Raw genomic sequence first — 26,449 nt, 5'->3', positions numbered from 1 at the left:
TGGCCAACAAAACCGTGTTAGAAGGAGGCACATGGTGGAGAAAAACAGAGAGCCAGTCATTGTGGGGAAGTGAGAATTACAGACCAGCTAGCAAGAGAGTGAGGGATGTTGGTGGAGAGCGAGATCTCCGTCCAAATTTCTCTGTCCAGCTCCATCTCACGTGCAATCCAACCCTTTGCCCTCTTCATGTATTTTTTACAAGGGTGGACGAGGTGTGCCTGCTGTCACCCTGTGCATCTCTTCCAGTGGGAGGAGGAGGGGGAGGAAGGTCAGAGCAGCATCTGCAGGTGAAGATCCAAGCCTTCGAGGAGAAAATGGTGGAGCAGGATAGGGGAGAGGAGGAGGTTGATGGAGACTCTCTGCCAGCCCAACGACGCTACAGCCTGAGCCAAGCCGTCAGGGAGGAGAGACGAGAGATGAGATTCAACAGGTAGGTTCGTGTGTAACAGTGCACAGGTATCTGTGCCCTGACTGCATAGAAAAAACGATATGAAGATTATTAATGAGCTAAACCTCTTGTAGCCTAACCAGAGCAGTGATTTGATTGGAAGACTTGTAACTGACCCTTACATGAGCTTTTCTTGTCTTTTTTTGTCTTCTTTGTCCTACATTTGTGGTACTGTGTATTAAGTGTTGGCCTTAAACGGACTTAGTTTGACCTATCGCCATCTTATAGAATTGTATTTATACATGTGCTGAATAGCCTTTGAAGAATTCATGTCATGTTCTAAAGTGAAGATACTTGTAGTTTAAGGAGTACAGATCTCACTGTTTTTGTGTAACGGTCTCTGTAGGTCAAAGAGCCTGGCCCTTCACGCTGTGCGCTCACGCTCCATCAACTCTGATAACGGGGATGACGGAGAGGGGGTGGATCAAAGCCCAGATAACATCTTCTCCAACACATTGGTGAATTTGCCTTTTGAAAACCAGGAAGCCCCCCCCACTGAGAGGAAGCCACTAGATGATGGCTCCATCCCTGTCTCGGCTGCCGTGGACCGAGGGGTCAAAGAGGCTGAGAAAGGTCAAAGCAAAGACAAGGCCAGAGAGAAGGAGGAGCAGGGGGAAGTCGACAGACTCTTCATCCATTTGAGAGACAATATGGCGACAATCAGGGAGTTCTGTAAAGACATGGTGCAGCAGATCCCAATACCAGAGCAATGTGTGATAGAAGGTTAGTGAACATGATGAACAGCTTTGTCAGTGCATGTTTTCTTTGAGGAAATTTCCATAAATAATTTGATGAAAGTGTTTGGGTTGATGCAGTGTGTGGAGAAGTAAAGGGAGGCACACTCATGCAGAAGGAGGGTTTGTGAACCTTAATGAGTTTACAATGTGACGTGGTGGCTTCGGGTGATTGATGGTGTGGTATGAATACACTTCCCTTTGCCCTCTCTCCTTTCATTCTCACTCTTTATCTCACATACACACTTATGTATCGAGATGCAGCTTTGCACAACTCTGGGTAAGAATGATTAGTTTCTCATGAGCCTCGATCAGACAGGGATAAATGTCTTCAGGGGAAGTACTGTCATTTTAATAATACATGTGCTGCAAGCGATTTTAATCCCCTCTAGAGGTAACATGAGCTTGATTTTGTCCTTCAACAGTACAAGTTACATTCTTGAATACATTTCTGTGTCCTCCATTAACACTTCAGTCCGAACTGATTGCATTTTGTTTCTCTGACTTGTAGTAAAATAAGTGTTTCTTATAAATTCATACATTTTGGTAGCAGATAAAATTCAGTCCAGAACCTATTTGACATTGAAAACAAAAGAGAATTATAACTACTAGTTTGAAGCCCTTGTCCCCATGTACCATATCCATGGTTGTCATTATATGCCTTCACAATGCTGAAAACAAACAGAAATGTTGTGGAACCTTTGTAGTTCAGAATCATAGTCTCATCTTAAAAGGTTCAGGATAAAATGATTTATGTTGCATGTTGCAGCGCTCTGGAAAATATTGATAGACTTCTGTTTAATATTAGCCAACAAGCCTTGAAGGGTGTTCTATATATTGTGGACAGATCCCCTGGTTTTTACTACACAGGACATACATCAAGCATGATCAATTGCTGGATTTGGTCTGTTGATAGGACTCTGAGTATTACCAAATCTATGATCATATGGAGTTGCTGATTCCAGTGCTCCACCTGCTCTTAATCCAAACTGAAAGAACGCATGTGAGCCAAACTCTATGGGTCCGATGTCATGGAGCTAATTTGTTTTAACAGAAACATTAATCAACATATAGAGGCAGAGGACTGTTTTGAGGTGGGTAGGGTCGTTATATTCAGTTACATCAATACAATGTGGTCGTTTTAAGTAGAACCAGATGAATGATCCGCATACATATGAAGTTAGCATGAAGTAAATATATATAATATAAATTAGTTGTATAAAGTTGTGTGTGTGCACGCATGAATTTATGCTAAAGATCAAGCAGTGTGTGCTGGTTAGAAACCACAGGGTCAAGCAGATCATGTTAAAAAAACAATGAAATGAGAAACCTCTTACTTTTTTTCGAACTAATCTAATCCATTTTCTAAAACGTGGTAAACATGTCATTCTTGTCATGTTCAGGGATTTCATCTTTTATTTTCATTTACGTCTTGAGATTTGTTCTTATTTTATACCCATCAGTTCTATTTGCTTCTCTTGATTCAGGACTTTGCTGCCGTCTTTGAGCAGAGTCTGTTCTAATCTCTTCTGTATAGAATCAGATTTGATCAATTTTAGAATCATGTCATGTAAGTCATATAGCTGCATTGAGAAAATACCAACATAAAAAATCCAGGAATCCATTTGAAATATGAGGTGCATATTTGACGAGGGCCCAATTGTATGAAGGTGTCTGCTCTATTATCCTCCTAATAGTTGTCATTTTAACACCCAGCACTCACATTGTTTAAATAACCATTGAACTTGCACTCCCGTTAGTGCCCGTGCAGGGTTGTGTTTGTTTTTAAATGAGGTGTGGTCGAGCATAAAGCTGGCACGTTCCTGTCTTTAAGACACAGAAATGGACTAGGCTTTAGACCACCTAAAACCTGGTCATAAGTCTAGAGTCTGTTCCTGATACTGTATTTAGAGGATGTATTAGAAAGTTAGACACTTGTTTTTCTGTTTATTTCCAAACACTCCTCTATTGCTCTTGCATCAATACACGTTCTGTCTCATACACACAGAAACACACAAGTGTCACTGTTAATCAAGCCTGCAGATGTTAAAAGAAAACTGTCCCCTGTCCACGCTCGTTAGAGAATAGAGTCGAGGATTACTGCAGAGAAAAAAAGTAAATGAATGTTTACAGTCTAACTTTATTTGATGTTTGAGCACACAGAACATTAGTTAACATAGATCCTGTCTGATCCTGTCAGTGTGTTTGGAGATTGTAATCATAATTGAGGATACACTTTTGTGCCTCGTGCGGCAATATTAACCGTGTCTTTCTGATCGTTTCTGATGTTGTGGGAATAATTCAGTGAAATACAACTTCCATCAGACATCATCATATTTCATACAGTGTCCTGTGTGTGTGTTCAGGGGCACAATGAAAGTTAACAAGTTTAATGATCCGGCCTCAGAATAAAAACTCAAATCTGCTGTGAAAATAGCAATGCACTAGTTTGCAGGTGAGAACTGACACTCTGATTTGTTTGAATCATGTTACACCTGAAACACACCTATGTAAGGGACCTCAATCCAGCCTCTTTGCGTTCTGCACCTGGTTCTGCATCCAGATTGTGAGCTGTATAAATACCAAAATATAGTCGAGACACACACAAATTACTGGCTTTAGCCAATGGACTTTAGGGCCATCAAAGTAGGACCCATAAAATGCACTGAGCTTGGTAACAAGAACTTCTTACCTACACAATCTTCAAAGCGACTTAAAAAGCACTTTACAAGCGCCATCAGTTATCATTGGACAGTTTAGTCCTCTCTGTATTCCTTTGTCAGAGCCATCTGCAGGATTGAACTGCACCTTCGGGGACTAAGCAACGTTATTTGAACATAAGGGAACATACAACACACACACACACACACACACACACACACACACACACACACACACACACACACACACACACTTAGCACAAACACAACACAAGAGTTGATGATATTTTGATGGACAGGAGAGAGGAGGTAATTGCTCCACCCTTGGCCTTTATGTCATTTTAACTAAGAGGCAGCCAGGAGTCATATGATACACACACACACACACACACACACACACACACACACACACACACACACACAAACACACACATGTATGCACACACTTAGAACATAAAACATGAAAAAAATAACAAACTCCTCCTTTGGCCTGGGGTTAATTGATTAAATCCAAAAATGAATGTAAATATACACTTGTTAAACACACACTCATTCCTCATCCTGTAATTGGTGCTTTGAATTTTCTCTCATTGTATTAAGTCTCTTAATGAGAATCAACCCAAAGGTACCTAGGGTATGATGTCACAGGTTGTCTCAGCTGGATGATGTCATCAGGCCTTAGCTGGCCTACACATGTGCTGCTGACGTCCCATCTCAAGGGGATGATGAGGATTACACAGCAGAGTGCATTTGCACATGTTGCTGTGGAGGAGTGGAGAAGCTAGTTGTTCGCAAATCTGGAGGTCAACCATCTGATCCCTGGCCCCAGCTCCTGCAGGCTACATGTTGAGGTGTCCTTGGGAAAGACACTGAACTCCAAGTTGGTCCCGATACAGCCTTTAGTGTGCAAGAGTGGTTGTGAAAGTATAAAGGGGACACGGTATAAATGTTTCACCCTCAGTGTCAACTCATTGATGTATTGCCTCCATACAGGAGACAGATTAAAAATGTACAGATCAATTAAAAAAACAATTTTTAAAGAGGCCTTCTCTTGAATTAAAGATTTTTTGAATATTAACTAATTAATGTTGTTTTGGCTGTAAATGACTTTGACCTTCAGCAGTCACCTTCAGCATAGACAATTTCACTTTGATATTGAAACTTTCTGAGTTATCCATCATTGTTTTAAGAGTTTTTGCAATTTCCTGAGTGGAAAAAAGTTCCAAGTTGAGGGGATTGGTTGGATTTCTTACATTCTGGGAAATGCCAGAAAATATAGTTTAGGTTAGCAAAAAAAGGAAGCATGGGCCAACAGCTAAACTAGATGCTTAATGCCGACCAGTTGTAAAAAAAAATAATAATAATAATAATAATCAAATATAAAGGGATGTTTCAGGGGATTTTGAGCCACATTTTATCCACATGGTATATTAGGATAGAGTAGTTTCCAGGCAAACAATTACGACTCCATTGTAAGTCCAGTATAGTTAATCTTGGTTACAATTCTTTACCTAAACAAAGATTTTCATGAGAAGAACATAAGCTCCTGTCCCTTTGCTAGTGTCATCTCATTGGCTAAGATGTGGGGGTTCATGGGACATGTTTGTGGGTGATTTTCATGATTATAGATGCAGGGTCCTTGCGTGCTACGATTAATTCTGTAAAAATGTTCTCAAGATTACACAAGTCCATATGTGTGAGTCAGACAGAAACACGGGGGGGGAGGGCATGAACAGACTTAGATCCAAATCCTGAATTTGAGTGTATGATTTGTAACTTTCACGCATCTGTTAAACATGAATCATTTTGTCATTTTTATATTTTGTGTGCCCGCGTTTTTTTTTTTTTAAAACAGATTCCAATCGAGGATGTGTCGCCAAGCTGTCATTCTCCTGTCCTCTTAAGGGCCACTACTGTCTGTACACTAAGTCCTGTTTCCACCTGACCAGCCGACAGCCTCATCTTTGGATACACATCATGCTGCTACATCTACAGGTGATGCTCCACAAAAAAAAAGTTTTTTTTAACTGTTACCACATAGTTTAGTGTGTTGGCACGTAAATGGTTGATAATCACTAATCAAGTAGCTTGGGTCAAAGAATTCAGTTAGCTTCATTAGCATTGCTAAAATTACAATTTCACAGTATCTCATGTAATTTCCCTTTGAATTTGTGTAAAAGTTCAAGACAAGAGTATCTTCCATTCCACTGTTGGTCTTTTTGCCAATCTTAATTTTTCTTTCTCTCTTCTTTGACCAGAGTAAGTCCAGTGTCCCTTTGTGCTCCAGGGACGAGTGTGTCCAGAGACTTGTTTCTCTTTGGGAGAAGACGCAGATTAAAGGAGCTCACAGCTTCCCCATGGCTATGAGTCAGCATACCACCCCACACAGGAAGGTACTGGGCCACAGTGTGTGTGAGTCTGTGTAGTGTGTGTTGTGTGCATGCACTTCCTGCTCAAAGCTATCTGTCTCCAGCATAGGGGATGATGTCATCAGTAGTGATAAAAAAAAAAAAAAAAGAAACGCGAGGAGAGGAAAGTGTCAGAGTTTCACTTTGTTTAAATATGGAATGCACTCAATAGACACTTCTGTATACAAGCTCTCTGCTCACACTGACTTCTCATCTTTATCATGTGTGTCTATGGGTGTGTTTTTATGAACCATTGTGTGTAAGTGCGTGGATATGGTTGTTGTTCCTCACACAGCCCCTCATAATGTGACAAGCTAAGTGGTCACTGGGAAACAATTAGACCCACAAAGAAAATACAGCTGTAGTTTGTCTTTCTCGACCCATGTGTTGCTGCAATGAGATGGCCCAGCTATGGTTTCCATATGGAGCCTGTACATACCCAGGGACACATGTTCATAAACACAAAAACACACACGTGCACACAAAAAGTACTCAGGGCAGGAAAGCTCATGCTGTGTGACTTTTAAGTGTTCAAAGAAAGGCTGTAAACCTCTGCCTTCCCAGTCTTCACTGAATCAGTAAAATCTTTGATTTACCTGCTCTCTCACCAGTTTATAAAGGCTTCCTGCTGTTTTCAACTTGGCAGCTATAACGTAAAGGTGTAGTTCAACATTTTGATTTTTTTTTTTTGTTATTTTTGAGGGCCTTTTGCCTTTATTAGATAGTACGCTGGAGAGAGATAAAAAAAAAAAAATGGGGGAAAGAGTGTTGATGGCATGCACCAGATATTAGGCATAACTTTTCAAAAAAGAGCTTTAGTCATAAAGTCCAAAACATAAAGTTCATTAGAATTAAGATGTCACAGGGCGTGCTGGTGGTGCAATGGTTAGGGCGTATTGAGGCTGTCGTCTCAAGCGGGCGGCCCGGGTTCGCATCCCGCCTGTGGCCTCTTTCCCGCATGTCATTCCCCACTCTCTCTCCCTGATTTCCGACTCTGTCCACTGTCCTGTCTCTCCATTTAAGGCACAAAAAGCCCATAAAATAAATCTTTAAATAATGAAGATGTCACTTAGAACAAAAGCTCAGTAGATACAGGGTACAGAGTTAAACTGATAAAGCAACAGTGGAAGACAAACACTTCATATGCTTGGGGGTGGAGCTAGTTAGGCCTGGGAGCCGAACCAGCAGCCAGTGCTAAGCTAAGGTAAACGAAAACAGTAGCTTTACTGCTGCAAAACTATCAGATCAGATGAATCTTTTTTAAGGGCTTTGGTGAAATAAATAGGCCTCATTTTGATATTCCCCATCCTAAATCCAAACCAGTGGACTGGTTTAGTTCACTTAATGAGTGATAGACTTATAAAATCTCTTTTGGCTGTAAAATGGGTTCAGTCTCCATGTTTTAGGGAATACCATAAATCACAGAGAAAGAGGATGCAATTTAACAGCAAGAGAGAGAGAGGAAGAAGGTCACAGCCTTTTTCTCCATCCATATGCTCTGCATTTTCTATTTGCTTTCTTTTCCATCTTAATAGAGCTACGACTCCAGCCACTGTCAGCCAATCAAAAACACATGTAGAGGGAGACAAGAAAATGCAAAGACATATATGAGAGAGAAGAGGTTATCGATTTATGTCTGCACCCACAGGGGGGCTTGATAGGAGACTACAGGACTCCATGAGATGGAAGAGATGGAAGGTAGGGATTTATGTATGGCTTCTGACAACTCAGTTGAGTAATTCTATGACAGAGAGAAAACTGGTGTGAGTCTACATAGAGGGATGGAGGGATGTAAGAGCTTCAAAACCTAAACCAGGGATAAGGATGAAAGGGATAAGTGTGAGATATATAAAGTAACAACAGTTACTGAGTCCCAATGAGTCCCACCGGGATGTTACAGGGAGACGAAAGTGGAGTGATGACGGAAAGACAGAATTTGTTGTAGAAGAGAAACTTTAAAGGTTTTTTTTTTCTGAGAGGATGTGACAAAAAAAGGAAAAGAGAGAGGAAAAGAGAGAAGACTAGTCAATAGATATAAATGGAGACGGGGTGAAGGGGAAGCCTGCGAGAGAAGATACTCAACAAGTATTGTTTAACCTTTTGTCTGTATTTGGCTACGAGGGAAAATGTTTGTTGATACAATTCTGGTGGAGATAAAGTTTGTTGCAGGAAGAGGATGTTGGAGAAAGGCTGAGTAAAAAGAGAAGGTGTGAAGCAGTGACCAAAATAAGATAGGGAAGGAAAAGAGAAAATAGTATGAGCAGAAGAAAACAAGAAGCTCATTATGTCAAGAGAGACCGAATTAGATAGAGCCTTTGTCATGTTTATAGCCTCCACTCCCCTTTCCAAAACTCCCACTTCTCATCCACTCATCTTTCTCCTGTCTTACACTCCCCTCTCTGCGACTCTTCCTGCCTCCACCTCCCATTTTACTTTCTCTTTTTCCGTCTCTGGTTAAGTCTATTCAGGAAACCTCCACAAAGCTTCTTTGGATTCTCATCCCATCCCATACTGGAAGGCAGTAGCTCAGTCTGTGTGGACTTGGTTTGGATTGCCAGTTCACTTCTTGCACTGCCAAGGTGCTTGTGAACCCTTGTTACACACTTTGGTCTTTGTGTCTAGCCATTCATCTGTCTGTCACATTTATGTTAACACAACAATATTTCAAGGCTTTATTCAACATCTTTTTCCCTGCCACAATTACCCTACAATCCTGTTATAAATGTTGATCTCTGAAAGTTCGACTTGACTTGTTTTCAAAAAAAACATTTTGAAATGAAAGAAAAAAAAATGTAGCCATTTTCCTGTGTCAATGCAGTGCCCCATCGTCTGCCTGAAGTCAGCAGTCATGTTTTAACACAATCTAACAGCTTGATCAAATTATAACCATGATCTACAGACAGAGGTAGAGGGATGGGTGGAGGGCTGGAAGTGCAGAAACAAAGACGAAAGGGGGCATAATGAAGGGGTAAAGGGGGTGACATGAGGACAGCAGTATTATATTCAGAGTTACATCCAGCCATTGTTTCTTCATCTCCATTGAATCCACCTCTCATCCTGATCAATCAAACATGGGGTCATGCTTTTCCACTTCAGCATGTTTCCTGGCTGACAATTATGTCATTGTTAACAGCAACATTTTCCACTAGCTCATTGAAGCCATCTATAACTTACTTTGTCTGTGAATTGTGTCTTGTCAGCACGCAGTGTGTTACGTTGTGGGGAGCCTGGCACAAAAAGATTCAAGATTTAAAAGAAAATGTATTGTCTATCACATAGTGACAGAAAATTACTTTTTGGTTAGAGGCTCAAACAACATAAAAACATTCACAACCAATAGACTCACATACAATCAAAATACTCGAGGCTTTATTTACAAAAGGTGTGGCTCTGCTTTTGCACCTGCTAAACCTGTGCAAGACACTCACAAAACACATGCAGGGTGTCCACTAATTAAGCTGCAGAGCTTCAGTGATGGTTGGGCATATTTAAATGAGACATTATCCAGTCATTTGGGGGAAAAATGTCCCCTATTCTATTCGATAAGGAAGCATCATTGCAGAAAAGCGACTTGGACTAATCTCATCTCCTGAATGTTTTTAAATAAAGAATTCTAATTTACAAAGTAATTAATAATTTCAGCTGTCACATTAATACAATGAAACAAAGAAAAATATTGTCTTTTAAAGTTTAGAGGAGAGTTTTTACAAGTATAAATGATGAAATGGTGAAGTAAAATACCTCAAAGATGGGTAGATCCAAAGAGTTGAGTAAACATCTCGCACCCCCACCTCTCTCTTTTCCACTTGCCTTTTGTTACTTCATCGTGTGCATCTGTGCTTTGATGTTTCAGTACTCAGAACCAGGATTTCTCACTGTTGCACAACATGTCTCTCCTGAAGGCCACTCGGCCCCCTCGTATCAGAATATTAATGTTCATGTAAACCCACAGATGGTCTGACTCTGTCAGCCACACATGGTCCTGGTTTATCTGTATCCGCAGGCAACCCCCTTTGACCTCAATTATTTAAGTTTTAACAACGCAAGTTAAACTCTGATGTATGGATGAGTCTAAATGTGACTCCTTTGATCATGTGTGCACTTTGACATGGCATGTAGTGTTGTGTACACGTGTGTTTTTAAAATGTGAGTTTTAGTCTGGGTTTCAGTGGTTCAAATGGGAATACACAGCTAAAAAACAGCTTTCCCATTTATATCATATCTCATTAACATCAAGGACTGAAGGAGAACAGGTCAATGTCAAACACACTAGTAGCTCTGCCAGTACAGCTACCTGCTTCCCTTACATTTTATCAAACAAACTCCCTCTGAGCATTTTATTTGAGTCTAACTTAGTGAGAAATATATGTCTCCCGTTCTTAAATGGATCATCAGAAAATAATGAAGGGAATGCAGCAGGTTCAGAGGTCAGAGAAATGATGAAGTTAAGTATTCTGCTGTGCTGGTGGTCAGGCTTAAAATGCATTAATACAAAATGAACACAAAAATGCACACTCACACAGACACTCACAGTCAGGACAAAACTGTATGTTTGTCAAGGAGACTGATGACAGTAATCCATCATCCCTTTGAACATGCCTGTTTTATTTTTCTCTCCAAACTAGATAAATAGGTATTATCTCAGGGGGAGTGTAAGTGTCACTGAAGTGTGTTTATATATATTAAGAGAGTATAACTCCGACCATGTGCAGGGGGTCTTCAGGGATATGAAATGGGGGATTCTGGTGCTTTCTGTACTGAAACACAAGCTCATTCACACAGCTGTACAGTCTATAACTGTAATGTCAAGCTCTTAAGTACCTCTTAAAGTTGAAAGCTGTTTATTGATGTGTGTTTATGCTTGTGACAGTAGCTCTAACAAGTGTCTTGCTATGGACTGGTTAAACTTGTGCCATTAGAGGTGCCGGTAGCCTTTTGGTCAGTGCGCACGCCCCATCAATAGTAGTCCTCTAATCGGGCAGCCAGGGTTCAAATCCGACCTGGGGCTCCTTTCAAGCATTTCATTCCCCACTCTCTCCCGCCCCAAGTTCTGACTCTATCCACCGTACTATCTCTAAATAAAGTCCCTGATTTCTTCAGCAAGTCAGTGTAAGCAGGAATGCACAATACCAAGACACTGAAACTGAGACAGCTCTTGGAATTTATCCAGTGATAATATTACCTTTACCTGTGCTTTCTCTTCTATAACATATCAAAATGTTCCATGTGAAAAAAAGCCATAATGTAATTATAAAAAAGAAACACAAAAGTTTCAGTATGACAGGACAGCTAATAAGTATTCTGTTTTCTTTCCTTCTGTCTTCAGGACCTGGATAGTCTCCAGATTCAGCTTGAGGAGGTCCGTTTCTTTGACCTGTTTGGATACAGTGAGGAAGAAGGAGGTTGGCTCTGCTTTATGTGTAACAACCCTGAGAAGGCTACAGGTACGCACACACACACACACACACATGAAATTTCTCTCTTCTACAAAGGCCGAAGTATACATAACAATGATTACAACATAGTAAAGTTTGGATGGATGGAAAGTTGTTGAAGATTGTTAACAATAAGTTGTCTGAGAAAAGTCAGATAAGGATTTGAAATTGATAGACAGCTTCAGTAGGAGTAACTAAAATTAAACCAAAAAAGTATATTAAAAAAAAGACGAGGCATAAAGCTTCACGATTCCGTTATTGTCATTCAGACACTATACCAGACAGGTACACAGTAGAACGAAATTCTGTAACTGAGAAACAAAACAGAAAAACAAAAAAAATGAACATAACCGTATGTAAAAAGGGGATTAAAAGAATAAAATAAATATTTTGGTTAAAAGCTCAAAACAGTCAAATATAAAAAATTATTTATAGGCAGAGAGAAAAGTGGGTGTAATATGTACGAGGAGGTAGAAATTTTAAGGTGCATAGCCGACAGTAACCATCAGTAAAAAGCGGTGAGATACATGTATGGTGCAGTTGTGGTTCAGTTTGTAGAGTCGGTCGTCTCTCAACCAGAAGGTCAGGGGTTTGATCTTCAGCTCCTGCTGCAACATGTCCGATGTGTCCCCCTGCTGCATCGGCAGCGTATGCATGTGTATATATGGGATTAGTTACTTCTGATGGTCACTTTACATAGCAGCCTCTGCCATCAGTGTGTGAATGGGTGTGAATGGGTAGGTGTGACGTGCAGGGTAAAAGAAAATGCGGGGCTTTGAGTTGTCAGAAGACTAGAAAAGCGCTATACAAGAAGTCCATTTACCATGTATAAAAAACTGTGCGTTTATTTAGCACAAAGCAAACTTACAAGAGAAAGGAAAGATGATGCATTTCTAATTTTAATCACTTTGCATAACAGACCCCCCCCCCTCTGGTTTTCCCTGAATTTCTGCAACCTTTTCTATCGTCTCTAAACGGAGCACTGCATAACAAAAGTGGCATCTAAAGATGTTTTTCTCATTTGCAGTTGTTTCAACAGCTTATCTTTGGCACAGTTGTGGTTCCCTAGGGTCTGCTGGTACAACCAACGCAAAGCTCCATGGCATGTTTTCACTCGAAATGCCTGTCAGAGGAATAATCTTTCCCAGAACAGTGAAGTAAATGGAGCAAAGAGCAGCACTGATTTAAAAGCTGCCAATCTGATTTTGTCTTGGTTATGAAGGGTCATTGAATTCAGACAGTCACTGCCATCATGACTCAGGTGTGATTAGTTTATGTTGGACCAGCTACCCCCTTCAATGAGCACTTTGTCCCAATGATGTCAGGGTTGGAATTATGACCAAATCCTTTAGATTACATTTAGATTACTGTGTGTGGATGTGTTTGCGCTCTGTCCATCTACCCTACTCACTGAGGACTTAAATCTGTAAAAATAAACATAGATACTAAAATTATGTAAGAAACACATTTTAAAGCATACAAAATAAAAACTATATATATCCTTTAGTTGTCTCAAATACAGAGGATCCTCACTTTCTCAACTTTTTATTCTCTGGTTCGATACATGGCTAACTATGTGTCCACTTTTGTCTCTTCTCACTTTACTCTGACAAGGAAAGAAAACAGGAAGACGGTGTGTGTAGTTGAGTGATGATGCTGTAAATGTAAAAAGTCTATAAATCGATGAGTGACAGTTTGGCCTCAGGAGAGCTCACATGAGAGTATATGTGACAGAGGTTTGCGAAACAACAGGCTTTAAATCTGCGTTTATCTTTCTGTCAGTCGCACAGGGAAGCTGTTATTAGTTATATAAGAGGAGTAAGAAGAGGGCAGTTTGTGGCAGATGTTGTGTTTTTATGAAGAAATATGGAGGGGGAAAGGTGAAAACGAGAGGGACTGGCAAGTGTTCTTGGAAACCTGAGGAGTGTAGTGTCACTAATAAGCAGCTGTAAACCTGTGTGTCACACACTGTGTTTCAGGCTCTGCTGTTTGATGGCAGCTAATAAGGAGCCAGCAGGTATTTCCCAGAAAGTAAAAGCTAGAGACAGGAAGTTGTTTGCTGGGTGAAGCAAACAGGAAGAAGGGAGGCAGTTAAAGATTAGTGTGTGCCTATTTTTATGTTGATGTTTTTGGCTGGAAAACAGTTCAGATTAGGGTCAATAACCCAATGAGTACATATCAAGTTTTATTTATTGATAATGAGAAAACAACAAAACATCTTCACAATCATGTCACATTTTTTGTTAAATTTTGGAATAACGACTCCCAGAAGAACTACCATAAATGAATTAGATGGGATAATGGTAAAGCAGCGTAGCCAGAGGTTGAGAATAATACTGTGAGTGTGTGTATCTGACGCCCCCACTGTTTCTTCACATGTTGAGTTTGGCAACCCTGTAATGCAATGGGAAATCTAAGACTAGGACACAACTATTGAGCCATTGTGGAGTCAATATGAAAGTAGAAAGTCATGTAGGACACTGTTGCAGAATCACAATCTGAAAAGGGTTAAAGTTCCTCAAATGAGACCAGTTTCTTTACATTCAAGTCATTCTGTAATTCATTCCAAGTAAAAGGTGCAAATTAAAATGCCTATTTCCTAAGTTCAGTTCTGAACTTTGGAACAGACGCTGTGGCTCAGTTGTTAGAGTCGGTCATCTCTCAACCGAAATGACAGGGGTTCGAGTCCCAGCTCCTGCAGCTTCATGTCCAATGTGTCCTTGGGACACTTAACCCCAAGTTGCTCCTGGCGGCTTCGTCTGAATGTGTTTGAATTACTTATTTCTGGTGGTCACTTTACATAGCAACCTCTACCATCAGTGTGAATGGATAGGTGTGGCATGCGGTGTAAAAGCTCTTTGAGTAGACACAAGACTAGAAAGGTGCTTCATAAGCTCAAGTCCATTTAGCATTTACAGTAAGAAATGGTCCTGGGTCTGAAAATGATAATTTCCTGTACCTTTCTGTCTGATGTAGGTTCTAGGTATGGCGGAAGCCAACCTTAAATATACTGTTGAATAAGAATGCTGGTGTGTTTATCACTACATGTGGACTTCCAGGGCATACAACAAACATTGATGAGTGAGGGGTTAAAACTTGCCTTTGTACTGCTGCTTCATGAGACTCACTGTCTAGAGCATTGAAGCTTTCAGAAGAGGTGGGCATATGTAAAACATCACAACACAGACATTTAAGATTCAGCAGCCAGTCTCCTTTTGGACATTAAAGAAAGGAACAAATACTTTTCACCAACTGCTCAATATGAGGTGTAAGAGAGAGCCATCGATTGAATACCAAGATATCTGTACTAGTGAGATGCAGAAGCCGTCTGTGTACCCTGAGAAGTGGAGATTGAAGGCAGGATTTTGCATTTGAAAACAGCACAACTTTTGTTTTTGTTTGTCAGGGTACACAGATGGATTCTGTGTTTCACTAGTACAGACATCTTGGCATGAATGATCCTCATCCATTCAAGTGGAACTAATATTCATTTGGCTCCTCTGTATTGGAGCTGTTATTTAGCTGGGTTCACGGCTCTTTCTTTCTGGGTCTTCCATGTCATTGTCTTGTCATCACCCATTACATCAAACATACAAACAGTCACATGCACAGAAGTAAACACACACATGTCAGGTTGCCTAGTCCAAAAAGTACAAAAGCCAAATGAAGCCATCCTTCCAGCTCTGCTGCTCAGAACAAACCAGTAATCACGGGCTGAACGAGTGCAAGAACGGATGATTACATTTCAGATTCGTGCCAGTCTTTGACGGTACAAGATGATTTCAAAAGGGATTAGTCAAACTTGGCAGTTGGGCTGCGTTTTTTTCTAAATTTGTTTTCTAAAATGTTTATGCCCTTGGATGGCCAAACTGCTCTGCATGTCTTTCCATTCAGCTTGTCTGACACCTTCTTCTTTAAAAGTCCAAACACAGATTTGTATATATACGCGAAATTTTTGCCTCCACTGCACTACAATGACAATAAATTTAATTGTGTTTGTGTTGTGTGAATCACATTTGTAGAGTTTACAGAAACCCAAACTTATTGTGAACATTATCTAATGGTGCTGCTGGTTCCAAATACAAAAAAAACTGGATGCGTTCAGTGTATTTAAGTCTTTTATTTATAAGACTTAAGTTAATTATAATTAATAATTATAAGTAATTAACCTTTGCTTAAGGTAAGTCAAGAGGCTCAGGTATTTAATCTTTTAACCTTCACATTCCTATGAATCCTGAGCTTTAAGAAAATATGTGAACATTGTCATTGAACCCACTCTTCCATGTGTTTGTGTGTTACCTGGAGCATGAAATTCTTCCAGCATGGCTATGTATCTTCTCTGCTTTGTGTTCAAACAGTCAGTAGTGTAAAAGAAGTGACCTCTCTTTGGCTTTTAGCACCTGAGAGCTGATTTGTTTGTGTCAGACTCGGGAACTCGTTGGCCTGAACCAGCACTATCTGCAGCTGTCAACACTCAGCCTCATAACTCAGAGGAAAGAGAGGTTTGAGGGATGTTATACAAAACTTTAAAACAGTACATCTATGTCCATGAAGTGAATGTTGTGCAGGGCAAATATTTTGTAATTGATTTTTTTAGTAATGATTATTTTGCTTTGAATGGTTCTGTTGAAAATCAGACAGAAAATTCAGGAAGTTGGATAAGAGGATGTTATAAATGAACATGACTTAGCCACAGTCATACAAGGATCATATTTTTTAATATGAATAAACTGCTGAACAGCCAAAAAAGTTGTTTATATTCTGCAGTCCAAAACCTCATCAGAACCTTAAAGGAGGAAATCTTATGTAACCTGAACGCAGTAACACACAAGTTACTCTCACTTTACAAAAAGTAAAATAGGCAACAGTGCCTGTAGCTGTATTGGATACAAACTCTCTGCAAATTCAAATGGCTCACGTACGTGATATGGTTTACAAGTCCAAATGGTTTATGAAGATGTGAAACAGATGAAAAAGTCTTTCACCAAACTGAAAAGTCCAAAATACAAGCCAGCAATATTTAGTCAAAGCCAGAAAACAAATCAGATTTATCCCCTGGAAACCGTTTTTGTGTTCGACTGAAAGCTCTCAAACTACATCCAGTAAATTAAGTCAAGTTATTGTAAGTGATGTTGATGAGTCACCTCATCTCACTGAATTATATGTAACAACTGGACTTCGGACCAAGTGCCATTTGGAACTTTTCGGTGGTGACCCACTTTTTTATTTCATCATAAAACACAGCACATCAAACTTCACATATTTGCTTCATGTACTCATGCTGTTCACATTACCAGCTTCAACCAGCCAACTTTTTTTTCTCTTTAATGCTTTATATTGTGTTACCATAACAAAAACTTGCTGACTTGGCCTGAGTGGCGTGCTGATTACTTCAGAGGTTACACACTCACACAAAGCAAGAACCTGGTTTCCTGTTTTTATGATGAAGGAGAAACAGTGAAAGGTGAAGGGTTTTCCAGTGTGAAGGCCAAAGTCAGCCAGTGGTTACTGCAACTCCATGATGCTTTATGATATACTGCTAACTTTAACTACTGGAATGCCTTTGAAGTGAGTGGTAATGAGCTGAGCTGAGAGCTGTTTGTGAGCGGGTTTGTGTTTGTGCATGTGCTGTGTGGGGAGACTGCCAGAATATGAACCGCCTGCACAACTCTCTTCTTTCTATCAAGATGTTTCCGGTTTTGTTTACTTTATTTTACTTGGATACTCTTGGCTTACCATCACATAATGAAAGTAACGAGTGACAAGAGAGAAAAAAAAAGTAGGAATGGCCTGGAGTTGGCTTCTGGCCCTAAAAATACACCCTTTGAGATTATCACACACAGTCTTGTCCCTCATGCCGCTACATGTGGATTTGAACACACATTCACTCGTGTCTGGAAGACGGATCCCCAGTTTGCAAAAAGGTGGAAAACCCCAAGCCAGACTCTTCATCATCCAACCATCAATCAGTGAAGACTCACTCGACAGAAACTATCAACTCCAGGAATTCTGTTGCGAATTCAGGAGATTCCCGGGCTGAAGAGTTCCATTTTCACGGATGGAGTTTTTGAGATTATGATGAATTTCTGGAATGATCTAATGATATTCTGGTAATATCACCAGGCAGGCTTGGGGGTCCTACAAAAAAGATGTTAGCCCATACTTAAATATCACAAAATGATAATCCATTCTTGTCAATACTTATCTTAGCTCTTTTCTCAAACTCTCCATCTTTCATCTCTGGTATGACATCATCCCTGGTAAACAGATCAATACATTCTTGCAAGGCTGTTTAGAGGGACAGCTGTTTTAGGACGGAAATAACTTAAATTTGACAAATGACTTTTTTCAAGAATACACAGAGAAAGCTGAAGACCACCAGGGATCAATCCAATTGTATCGCATCCTAATACAAGTACCTTAAAATATAACTTAATAACAGTACATTTATAAAATTGTCTTAGCACCTTTTGTGTCTCATTGTTTGCGGTCAGCGTGTCTCAGACTAGAGGTTATAGACCACAGCCGGAGGCCAACAACAAATCCAGACCTTTTTTTTCCAGGTATGTGGCATCAAAGCACAGACGGACAAGAAATAATGATTTATGCAAACAAGAAATATTTCTTGAATGATGTCAGCAAGTCACTCACCCAAATGGTTGGGACTGGTAAAGAAAACAGTTTGTCAGTCGAAACTCAATGTTACATTTTGAAATATTATGAACATGCTTTGCAACCTAGTTAATCATTATATCCAATGTTGAACACAAATACAAAACATTTCACACTTAGCCATCAGTCGACACGACCTGTAGTTTAATTTGAAGACGTTTTTAGTTAGCCAAGATCATGTGTTCGTCCTTTCCTTCAGTACAATGGTGGTTAAATAAATGGTATTTGTTCGGCTCATCAGAGCATTGATATTACCAAAAATTATTCATTAGTTTATAATCAAACTATTTCAACTGAAGAATCCATCCATCCATTATCTATATCGCTTTTCCTGTCAGGGTTACTAGAGGGCTGGAGCTGATCCCAGCTGTCATTGGGTGAGAGGGACTGGTTTTTTTATCTACCATTAAGTGAAACAGAAAAGCAAGCTTCACCTTTTGCTCTCTTCCAATGTGAGATTCTGATGGCCTTTAGGTTTTGTCCTGTTTCACGTCAGGCACCTTTGTGAATCATCTTTGCAACATGCCCACACATTTACACACACTGTGATCAGATTGCACTAATCTCTTGCCTGCTTTACTCATCATCATGAATACAAAGAGTAGCTCTGTTTCATGGTCAGCTTCAGATGTGCTGGCTAACTGGCACCAAAGCTAAACCAGGAGTCTGGGGATCACAGTCACTTATTTCACAATCAGTGATTAGAAATTCATCTGTGATTCGTTTCTTATTTTTCTTTTTTTAAGAACAAAACAGGAAACAGTGAAATATCTACATTCCTAACACAAAAACTAATTTAATGCGTGCGCCATAGATACACACACAAACACACACACACATACAAATGCACACACACAATCACAGCAGCTGGCTGTTTATGTGCGTCAGTGTTTCTAACCAGACCAGTCATGACTCAAATTTGTGGGAGTTCTCCTCTATCGGAACAAACATACATGAGGAAGACATAATACCTTTTTTTGATTTACACTGAGTAACCCATTGATGAATGGAAGTAGAAGTGTGAAAAGTTGTGTGTATGTTTGACTTTTTCCAGCACTATACACTGTAGGAGATTTAGGGTTATAAAACATAACAACAAAGAACCACAGGGAGGGAAACATAAATAAACAATTTGAAGGATATTGAGACTAAAACTTGTAATTTAAGAAAAATTCTGTAAATCATTTAAAATAAATATATTTTGGAAGTGTCAGATTAGAAGGGTGGCTGACGTGAGCTTGAGCATGTAAAATGAATAGCTGTTATCTTGTTGTACTGTATGTGGAGAAAAATAATTGTCCTGAGAAATGTGCAGGGTCACCTCATGATGTACATTCACTTACACCGGCTTATATTCATTACCCAGGGGTCTCATGAATAACTAAACAGGGGCCATAAGCCAGGTTTCCCAGTTTTGGAGGATAGTTGCATTTAAACATTTAAATTGGAATATGCTTGGTATCCAAGTGAATTGTCAGGCAGATATAGACAACAAGCACACCACATTATCACACCTCACCCTCATCCAACACCTTTTTCACCAGTATGTATTGAAATACGACCATTGAGACAATCTTCTCTTCTTTGCCAGGATAAAGAATTGTATTTATGTAATGAATTACTGTTAGAATGATCATGAAACCCTTCAAACTGAAGCTGCCCCTAGAAACAACTTAAAACTGTCTTTCATTTGTTTTCGTCTTTCTTTTAAGTATGTCTACATAATTGATTTCTCCCTGTCAGTTGTGAACCAGGAGGGACAGCCTTTGATCGAGGGGAAGCTGAAGGAGAAGCAGGTCCGCTGGAAGTTCATCAAGCGCTGGAAAACCCGTTACTTCACCCTGGCAGGAAACCAGCTTCTCTTCCGGAGGGGCAAATCAGTACGTGGCTAATGAAGACGAAGCCTCCTCACACACAAACACACTTCCACATGCACACTGTCCCTAGACCCTCCCACCAGAAAATCCTCATTAATACTCCCTGGTCCATGTCATTTGAAGCATGATGCAACTGTATGAAACAGTGGAAATCTCATCAAGAGATAAGAACATCTGTCCCTCAGGACCATCCCATTGATGTATCTGAAACGAACCTTGGCCCCGGTAAGGACAATAAAGGGACTCCCAAGGCCAAAGCATGATGCTGCAACCTCATAGGTCACTTTCACCCACTATAACTCAAAGCAGATAGCATTACGCACAAGTAGCAAACACACAAAGAAGGTACTGTCTTCAACAGTTTGTACTAGAAAAGACAAAACAGAACTCAAAGTTTAGCAGTGTTCCCCCGCGGTTGCAACACATTTTTTTTCCTCCAACTTCCACACGTAAGGCTGAACAAAACCAGAGTAATTGTTCTCAGGAACCGTTTGCCTAATCAAACTCACATAAAGGCAGATCAAAGATGTGTTGAGGTCAGTTGTCTGAAAAAGGACCACACTGATTTCTTTTCAGCTGACAAACAGAAAAATGACTTCAGTTCGTGAGGAAGTTTAGAAAACGATTTATGTGGGAAACAAATTCAAGCTTTGATTCTGTTTTATTCCAGTGATCTACACGAGTGAAACATTTCATTTTAATTGAGAGTATCTGGAAACAGAAATAGAGTGGAGTTGAGCTTTTTTTTTTTTTTTTTTAAACTCCAAACAATAGTCTTTGTGTTTCTATCCAGATGGTAATAGAGTCCTCTCTTGTGCTGCAGCCACTAACTGGAAAGGTTGTGTGTCTTTGTTCTCGGTGCTCAGTCTGCCTTTGCCAGCATGTTCCGGAGGAGGTTGGTATGTTGTGAAAGAAGTTTTCCCAAATGGGGAGAGAGATTGAGAACATTTAGATGTGTGGTTTCCTCCTCATTGAATGATAGAGCAGCTTTGACAGTCCGAGGGTTGGAAACATTCCCTACATCCACACAAAGCTAAGCCGTGTACCTCATGACCAGCACTCAGGCTGTTGCATGTATTCACAGAAGCACATGCAGTGTAGAAGGGATATTCTGTGAAGGTTACCTATTTACTCGACATTGTAGATCATTGCTGACACACTGGGATGTCCTCCTCTGACTTCTATTTTCCCCCCCTTATTAGGACCAGACATAGACTGACGCTAAACTAAAGGCAGGCCTGGATAGCAATTTGGCATCAGGCTTTATGCAACAATGCAGTAATAAAAAAAAGAGAGAGAGAGAAATAGAATGATACAAAATAAATGGTTAATGTGTCTATATTTTAGACACATTGACCGACACCTAAAATGAGTATGTTTTAGCATGCATACACCTTTGTGGGTTTCCTATTTTCTGCTATGTACTGGCATTTTATGTTGCACTCTCTGTTTTGTATTAGGCAGCTGTAAGGGCAGCTTTATTTGTTTATTGTTTTTCTGAATGTTGTTTTTTCTTCCTTCAAGGCAGCTTTCCCTTTCCATTCTTTTACTCTTTAGATGCCTGAAACCTGCTTGTGTTAGTGTTAGGTAATCCACAACAGACTACATGTGTGGTTACTTTTATTTTTCCAATAAAACTTATTAGCCAGTGGCAGAATTCAAATGATCTCATGAAGTATCAGCACCATGTTTTTTTTTTTTACCTCTTTCTAATGCAATGACAGACTCTGTTAGTGACACTAAAGGTAAAAAGTTACCTAGCTTGGGAGTTGCAGTTTTAAGTATTAGGAGACTACATTTGAATGAATGTCTTGGTTAGGATACATGTTTTATTCTCATCAATCAAATCAATCAAATGTCAAGTTGAATCAGAACATGAAGCGGCTGACTTGTATCCTCTGAGGGAAAACAATTATCTGACCCTCAGTGGAGCCATGTGGGGGGTAAAACTGTGAAATATCTTCTGTGATTGGATTTTTTTCAACAAACACACTTGCATACACACCACAGGCAGTTTTTTTTCATTGTCTTGCAGCTAACCCTGGTGTTGTGGTTTTGACCATGTTACTAACTACGGGCTGAGAAAACATGACTGTGGTGCAATTCGCACACAACCACACACTGAGAAAATTACAGTTAGAGGGATTTAAAAAAAAAAAAGATTTGATGTGTAGCAGAACAGGAGGATTTCATTTCTTGTTCCAGAGAAGAAGCAGAACAATGAAGAGTAATAGCTCATCCTGTAAATGAGATTTTTTTGGGGTGAAACATAAAAAACTGTGACGCAGTATTGTGATGCTGAAATGATCTGGCTCTGGATATTCTCAAAAGAAAGTTATTTTCAAACATGGCTAGAGAAAAGGTCTTTTTGATGAGACTAAACAAAATAACACCATCAAACATGGAGGGAAGTCGCTGCAAATATCAACTCCCTCGACCTCTATTAACCTTTTCCTCTCTTGAACAAAACAAAGTGTTTAAGAGTATACAAAATGTTTCCATATGAGTAACAAATACCAATGGAAGAGTAGGATTACTCAAAGCTGTACATTATCAGTGTTTTGTGGTACTACTGTACTTATGTTACTTTATATTACAACTCACAAAACAGCACCTTACATTTATAGTACTACATCATTGTAAAATTCAGATAAACACATCTACAACATTTTGAATGAACTACATCTTACTTTTAATTGACAATCTTTCCAAAAATCCTAAGGCCAACATTAGCAGGAGTTTAGTAACTATTCAAGCAATTGCCATGTCCAGTAGGCAGAAAGAGCCAGTACATGTTTACACCATCACACACGAACACATTGTACCTGCATGGTTATGTGATGGATGTTCATGATTAATACATGCTTAAAGATTAAAATGCCCTAAATATCCTGTGCCCACCAAGATGTACCAAAAGATTTTGGAAAATTGAGACTCTCCATCAAAGGTTTTTTTCTTCTCTTCTGGTTTGACTGGATTCTTTACTTTCCCTGTGTTCTGCCTCTCTGCAGAAAGATGAGCTGGATGACATACCTATCGAGCTAAGCAAGGTGCAAAGTGTCAAGGTAAGGAGTTCAGATTTCCCCGTCCATCCCCGGTAATAATGTTCATTATTTAGGAGGTCAGATCACATCCCCAAATACTCTCAGCCAGCTGTCATTACAGCTGGAAGTAATAGGACTGCATAAAGCCAAATCCCGTAAATGTAAAAAAAAATGTCAGCAGCATCTCTCCCAGTGGACAGATGTTTAAGTCTGATTTCTTTTTTTCTGGTCTCATCCTCCTATTTATGACCTTTATTTTTTATTTTTTTTTCCCACAGGTGGTTGCCAAGAAACGGCGAGATCGGGGTCTCCCACGGGCCTTTGAGATCTTCACAGACAGTAAGACATATGTGCTGAAAGCTCAGGATGAGAAACATGCTGAGGAGTGGCTGCAGTGCATCAATGTGGCCGTGGCTCAGGCCAGAGAGAGGGAGAACAGAGAGGCTACTACCTACCTGTGAGAAAAACCTACGAGGACAAAGCTGCACAACCTGTTAACAAAACATGTCGTTCACAAATGCAAAATTCACATACAAACATTCACTGAGGATTTTTTCTGTAGTTTCACACAAAGAAAAAAAAAAACAGTTTCCACTGTCGGTAGCAGAAGATTATATCTGTATCCTGTGGTAAACATCGTAATCAGAGAAAACAAAAACAATCAGAAAAAAGCTTTATATGCAGTATTTTGTAGACTTTAATGAACCAGCAATAATAATATCAAGAGTGAAGGGTGGTAGCTTTTTTTATAAATAGTAACTGACTGTTCTTAATGTTACACTAACTGGTGCATCTACTATTATAAATGAATGTTACAGTACTTAAGTGTTAAAGATTATAGTGTTACATGACTGGACTATACTGTATGGAAAGTTCAATTTCCTCTTGTGGAATCAGGACTCCTCTGTTAGATTTAACCACTTTAGAAAAAACCAGCATGTCATGATTTTCTGAGTTTGATGTTTCGTAATGATTCCAGAGAGTCCAGAGGAGTATTTAGCAATAAAGACTTGAGAAAATAAAGAAAAGCACCGACCTCATAAGGACTTGTAGCAATAATGACACTGAACATTTTTTTTTCTCCTTAAAGCAGGAAGTATGATGAGGAATATAATGGATTTATATATTTTTTGATATGGACAAAAATCATAGGTAAACAAAGACAGATTTCTTGGCCAGGAGAGGTGACTCACTGGAGTCGTCATAAGTTGCTGAACAGTCCCAGAGTGAATCAGTCCTGCATGAAAGCCAGATGTAAAACAACTTCATGACCTTCGTACAGAGCCTGGCTAGCTGTTTCTACCAGTATTTATGCTAGGCTACGCTAAGCAGCTGCTGGCTGATTATACAGAATATAATTGATATTACAGTAACAACAATGATTATTCTACTGATCCTTTCAGCTATTTTATCAACTAATTCAATATCAAAAGTACTTAGGGAACATGTACATAGTCAATCCAGCAGTTAAAGAAACCCATCTTATCTTTACTTTTAATTGAAACTACTCTTTACTTCTCTGGAGTAAAGTAAGAATCAGAAACCTTTCATCCAACATATACAAGCACCATGTTTAAAAAAACCATTTTGACTACATTTCTGTGTTCCTCTCTTGTACATAAGTGGCTTATAAAGCAAGCCCCCTAAGAGTGAGTGCTGTGGTCAGATTTCTGGTCTTTTGCAATGTCAGTTGTGTATGGACTGAGCCTTTCTTGGCTTTCCCAAACAAGAAATGTTTAAAATGAACAATTTACTTCATAATACTCAAGGAGAGGACACAAATCAGATGTTGCTTGGTAAGAGTGAGACTCCGTTGGACCGCAGATTTGTAAGAAAACATCAAACTTAATAAGGGTTCTCTCAAAAATTCAGAGAAATGTCTGTTTAAACATCAAGAGAAACTGTGATTGAATGAAGTTAATGCTGTTGCTCTGTTTTTTTCCCACATTTTAATGGACTGAGACTGTTTCTGTATTTTTAACTTTTACCTTTCCACCTGGAAAAAACGTCAGCCTGTGGCAGTACAGCCTGAATGTGGAGCACATGAACTCCCTTTTGTTCCTCACTTACATGGAGGAAGATGACAAACATGTCTTGCTCTAGTTAAGCTCTGAGCTGCCTGCACCAGACAATTTCACAGTCGACTGTGGCAAATCAATTATTCTGCAAGTCGGATTCTGATCTTTCTCTGGATCCACATCTGAGGTGTGTGTCTGCCCACAGGTGAACATATTGCTTCGGTAATGCTTTTGGTTTTTTGGTAAGACATTAAGTGCGTTGAATATTTTCAAAATGCCTATGGTAGTTTTAATTTTAACTTGTGTGACAGACAAGCACCGCTTCTTTGGTCTTAAATTGTCCTAAAGCCTAGATCCTGTTAGCTTTGAACATACAATCATAACACTGCCTTTCCCACCGGGTCAGGTTACCAGTCTGGACCTTCTGCTGTCTGCACACTGATCCACACATCAATGTGCTTACACATAAGATTATTTACATCATGCCTCTCCTTCACATTTTCCTGCCTTTTTTTCGATTAATTGCCCACATACACAGATGGCTATGCCATCAGAGGGATTAACTGCTTAATCTGCAATACATTTTTTTAATTCAAATATGTAACATCATTAGTCTGAATAGTGTCATGGCTGTAGGGTTGGCGAGGGTCATTTGTCCTATGGTTGTTCCACTCATTTTTAACCACTCAACAACTTTTTGAGTGTTTCCGATTGTGTCACCATTCACACTCTTGTTTCTCTTGGACACATTAAGACAATGATCTCACACAACTTAGTGTGCGATTGTTTTTGTTTTACTGAGAATCATCCTGTCTTTGTTGTTTTATTTGTGCTCTTTTTTTTTTGTATCTGGACATCATTGTAAATGAGGGAAACCTCAATGATTTTCAAGGCTTGAATATAGATTTGAAATGTAATGAACTCCTGGATGGTATGAAGCAAACCCTAGCACCCTAGAATGTATAGCTGACTAATAGAGAGAAATGTATTTGTGCTGAACAAACCACACACACACACACACACACACACACACACACACACACACACACACACACACACACACACACACACACACACACACACACACACACACACACACATTACTTGACCTGTCAGCTAGTAAACAAACATTGCAACCACTGCCATCCTTAAG

The 26,449-nt window shown here is 39.6% G+C and overlaps 1 protein-coding gene across 3 annotated transcripts in view; it reads left to right on the top strand.

Moving 5' to 3' along the window:
* The window catches only part of veph1 (ventricular zone expressed PH domain-containing 1), a 70,038-nt gene extending 43,642 nt beyond the window's left edge, over positions 1-26,396 (top strand). For all 3 annotated transcript variants that reach the window (XM_065960782.1, XM_065960783.1, XM_020642869.3), the window contains 8 exons: positions 203-430; positions 795-1,171; positions 5,698-5,837; positions 6,101-6,235; positions 11,577-11,694; positions 20,101-20,237; positions 23,246-23,299; positions 23,557-26,396. In XM_065960782.1, coding sequence (XP_065816854.1) covers positions 203-430; positions 795-1,171; positions 5,698-5,837; positions 6,101-6,235; positions 11,577-11,694; positions 20,101-20,237; positions 23,246-23,299; positions 23,557-23,739 — 1,372 coding nt within the window. In that variant the 3' untranslated portion in view covers positions 23,740-26,396. The remainder of the gene's footprint in view (positions 1-202; positions 431-794; positions 1,172-5,697; positions 5,838-6,100; positions 6,236-11,576; positions 11,695-20,100; positions 20,238-23,245; positions 23,300-23,556) is intronic.
* Positions 26,397-26,449: the final 53 nt, after the last annotated feature.

Source organism: Labrus bergylta, chromosome 11 (genome assembly GCF_963930695.1).
Source record: "Labrus bergylta chromosome 11, fLabBer1.1, whole genome shotgun sequence".
In the NCBI taxonomy this organism is placed as follows: Eukaryota; Metazoa; Chordata; class Actinopteri; order Labriformes; family Labridae; genus Labrus; species Labrus bergylta.
The sequence above is the reverse complement of the archived record's forward strand: the minus strand, read 5'-3'. Positions and strand labels throughout refer to the sequence as shown.